Below are 3,566 nucleotides of genomic sequence, written 5' to 3'. Positions count from 1 at the left end.
ACTTTGTTACTTTGTGTCATTTCGCGTGAGCGCCAAAATGTCCGACATGAAATCCTCACATTATTTCTCTCCAAATGGGAAACAAACAGCTGGTGAGGGTGCACTCTTGAGTTTGAAATCGAAGCCACTATAGTATTGTTATTACATGGCACTTGTAACACATCACAGCAGCCTGCCTCTGAACGGGAATAGCCCAGTGGCTCATATATAAATATGGCTGTTGAGGGTGCACTCGTGAGTTTGAATTCGAAGCCACTATAGTATTGTTATTACATGGCACTTGTAACACATCACAGCAGCCTGCCTCTGAACGGGAATAGCCCAGTGGCTCATATACAAATGGCTGGTGAGGGTGCACTCGTGAGGTCGAATTTCTAAGCCATTTTGGCCCTCTATTATATTCCTCTCCCTTCGCACACACCCAGAGTGGGACGATGTTGTGTGCGTAAAAGTAGCCTAGTGTGCGTAATTTCTTTTTCACGACAGATAGTACATGGAAATCAATGCGCTTTCTATGGAAAGAGGTGGGTGGCTCTTAAAAGAGCCTTTTGTGGTACAACATGTGTCGAGTAGAACACTGTTTGTAATAGGTTTACTTCTTCTTGGGGGCTGCCTTCTTGGCCTTGGCTGCCTTGGGCTTGGCGGCTTTGGGCTTGGCTGCCTTTGTAGCCTTCTTGGGGCTCTTGGCCGCCTTCTTGGCCGCTGCGGCGGGCTTCTTCACCTTCTTGGGGCTCTTGGCGGCCTTTTTGGGTGTAGCGGGCTTCTTGGCCTTCTTGGGGGACTTCTTTGCGGCGACGGCCTTCTTGGCTGCTACCTTCTTGGGCTTCTTCGCCGCGGCGGGCTTCTTGGCGGCCACCTTCTTTACTTTGGGAACTGCGGTTTTCTTGGCGGGCTTCTTTGCCTCGACGGCTTTCTTGTTGAGCTTGAAGGAGCCGGATGCACCGGTGCCCTTGGTCTGGACCAGGGTGCCCTTGGTGACGAGGCTCTTGACTGCGATCTTGACGCGGGAGTTGTTCTTCTCCACGTCGTAGCCGCCTGCCGCCAGCGTCTTCTTGAGCGCGGCCAGGGACACGCCGCTCCTCTCCTTGGAGGCGGTCACAGCCTTGACGATGAGTTCTCCTACGCTGGGTCCCGCTTTCTTGGGCTTGGCTGCTGCCTTCTTCTTGGGTGCCTTGGCCGGCGCTGCGGCTGCGGGTGCTGGTGCGACTTCTGCCATGTCTGTCTGTCTGTCTGTCTGTCGTTTGGTCCGGTACACACACACACACACACGGTCTGCGAGGAGTAGTTTGCTGTAGACGCTGCTCTGCGCTATTGAAGCTCCACACCGAGCAGGGGGCTGGCCTTAAACGCGACATGAGAACCATGTAGACTCAAGGCAACCAGCTCGGCTTCTCTGGGCTGGCCAAATGCTCTTTCACTTGTGTTTTCTGTTCGCCTATATCGGCCCGAAAGTCACCGACGGAGCCGTGTTTTTGGTCCAAAAGCGAACGGCCCAGCGAGCAGACTTGTCTCCGTTCAGAATAAAGTAATGTGGGCCGCGGAAGGGCCGTGCATTTTGTTGCGGCTCGCTCAAAACCTCACCGTTCGACTGTCGGGTGGAGCGGTGCGCACTGGTTTTCCTGTGCTATTTGTCTCCTAAATGGCCTAAAAGTGCATCCGATTGCGAGCAGCACTTGTTGTGTAGTGAGCCGAGATGTCTGGCAAGGGAATCAAATGGTTTGGGGTCCCCTGATGTGGTCAGGGGTGTTTTAAAGAAGCGCTCTTTTGGGGACCTTAAAACACATGCACCTGTGAGGCCTGGCTGAGACTAGTGTTGTACCTCAAGTTTCAGGTTGTATTCGTCATATGTACAGGATCCACATGGTATAAACAGTCCTACGACATGCTTACTTGCACTATGTGTGTGTGTGTGTTATTGTATTAGTACTTTTTGTGCACTGGCAGTGTGAGTGTTGTTGTTGTTGTATTTGTAGCCTACTATTTCTACACAGTGAGATTGTGTGTTGTCTTCTGGTAGGTAGGTAGGTAGGTAGGTAGGTTGGCTGTCTCTACTAATATATTGTTCACCTGCTTGACTCCGCAGCGTGACTCGCCTCGGTCTTTGTGTCTGTGGGTCTTGGTGTCTGGCTGGCGCTATGGAGGCTGGCGCCCCATGGGTCATGGCGCGTTGATATAGGCCTAGATAGAGGGAGTCTCTCTCTCTGTCTGTCTCTCTCTCTCTCTCTCCCCCCAAGTGGGACAAGGGCTGCATATGTGGTTGGACTGGGAGAAGAATCCCAGCAGGTGCATGTGGGTCAGAAGGTTGATTGCGGCCTCTTTTCTTTTCCTTGTTGTATATATGTATGGGGCGGCAGGTAGCTTAGTGGTTAAGAGTGGTTAAGAGCGTTGTGCCAGTAACCGAAAGGTGGCTGGTTCTAATCCCCGAGGCGACTAGGTGAAAAATCTGTCGATGTGCCCTTGAGCAAGGCACTTAACCCTAATTGCTCATGTAAGTCGCTCTGGATAAGAGTGTCTGCTAAATGACTAAAATGTAAATGTATAGGCTATCCCCAAGGTAGTCATTGGGATCCGCTGCTGCTCCAACGACTATCGCAAGGGCCGCCCGCTCGCTCACTGTGTTATACTGTGACTTGGCCTACAGACACATTCATATCCTCACGTGGAAGCAACTGCCTTAGCTGGTAGAGCACGGCGCTTGTAACGCCAAGGTAGTGGGTTCGATCCCCGGGACCACCCATACACAAAAATGTATGCACGCATGACTGTAAGTCGCTTTGGATAAAAGCGTCTGCTAAATGGCATATTATATTATTATATTTATCCTGTTGCCTCATGAGGGTAGTAGGAAGGAAAATACACTATGTGCCTCAAATGTACTACACTTTACATGGACATTTTGAGTCATGTAGCAGACGATCTTATCCAGAGCCACTTACAGTTAAGTGTGTGCCTACATTTTCATACTGGCCCCCCTTGGGAAACGAACCCGCAACCCTGGCGTTGCAAGCGCAGTGCTCTACCAACTGAGCTACAGGGGACTATATATGTATGATGCGACCTGGACCGGAAATGACCCGTTGGCAATAAGGGCTACGTATATATATATATATATATATATATGCCTACTCCTATTCTTCCTAGACGGGATTATTCACCCCCTTTTTATTCTTGCCATTATCGTTCTCATTCACATCATTAGGGTATAGTCCAATGATGGAGCGTCCATTCTCCCCGTCCGTGTCCTACCGATTCAGGAAGTCGACTCAAAATGACTATCCGCTCATTAAACGACAAAAGGCATTTCTTTCCATTCAAACCCAACAGACTGCTTTTTTTATTTACACCCTTTGTCAAATGGTGCCATTTTTCATTGCCTTCACCTGGAATGGAGGCCGACAAACATGGGTTACTATTCAGCGTGCAAAGACAACAAAAAAGGCGCGCTAAACCCCTACGCTGGAACGGGCGGGGGAAATGATACAATGTAGCCGTTCTCCGAGCCGGCGCGCGCCGCCCATTAAACAATGATACAATGTAACGCAGCCTACCTGCGCATTCATTCGGTG

At 50.4% G+C, this 3,566-nt stretch overlaps 1 protein-coding gene across 1 annotated transcript; it reads right to left on the bottom strand.

Moving 5' to 3' along the window:
• Nucleotides 1-592: 592 nt before the first annotated feature.
• On the bottom strand, nucleotides 593-1,216 carry LOC311130920 (histone H1; the record flags this gene model as incomplete). The annotated part of the gene is made up of 1 exon (XM_084163732.1): nucleotides 593-1,216. One exon carries the CDS (start codon nucleotides 1,214-1,216, stop codon nucleotides 593-595), a length of 624 nt encoding a protein of 207 aa, XP_084019858.1.
• Between the last annotated feature and the right edge of the window lie 2,350 nt (nucleotides 1,217-3,566).

The sequence above is a fragment of the Coregonus lavaretus genome (genome assembly GCF_964263955.1).
Source record: "Coregonus lavaretus genome assembly, chromosome: 6".
In the NCBI taxonomy this organism is placed as follows: Eukaryota; Metazoa; Chordata; class Actinopteri; order Salmoniformes; family Salmonidae; genus Coregonus; species Coregonus lavaretus.
The sequence above is the reverse complement of the archived record's forward strand: the minus strand, read 5'-3'. Positions and strand labels throughout refer to the sequence as shown.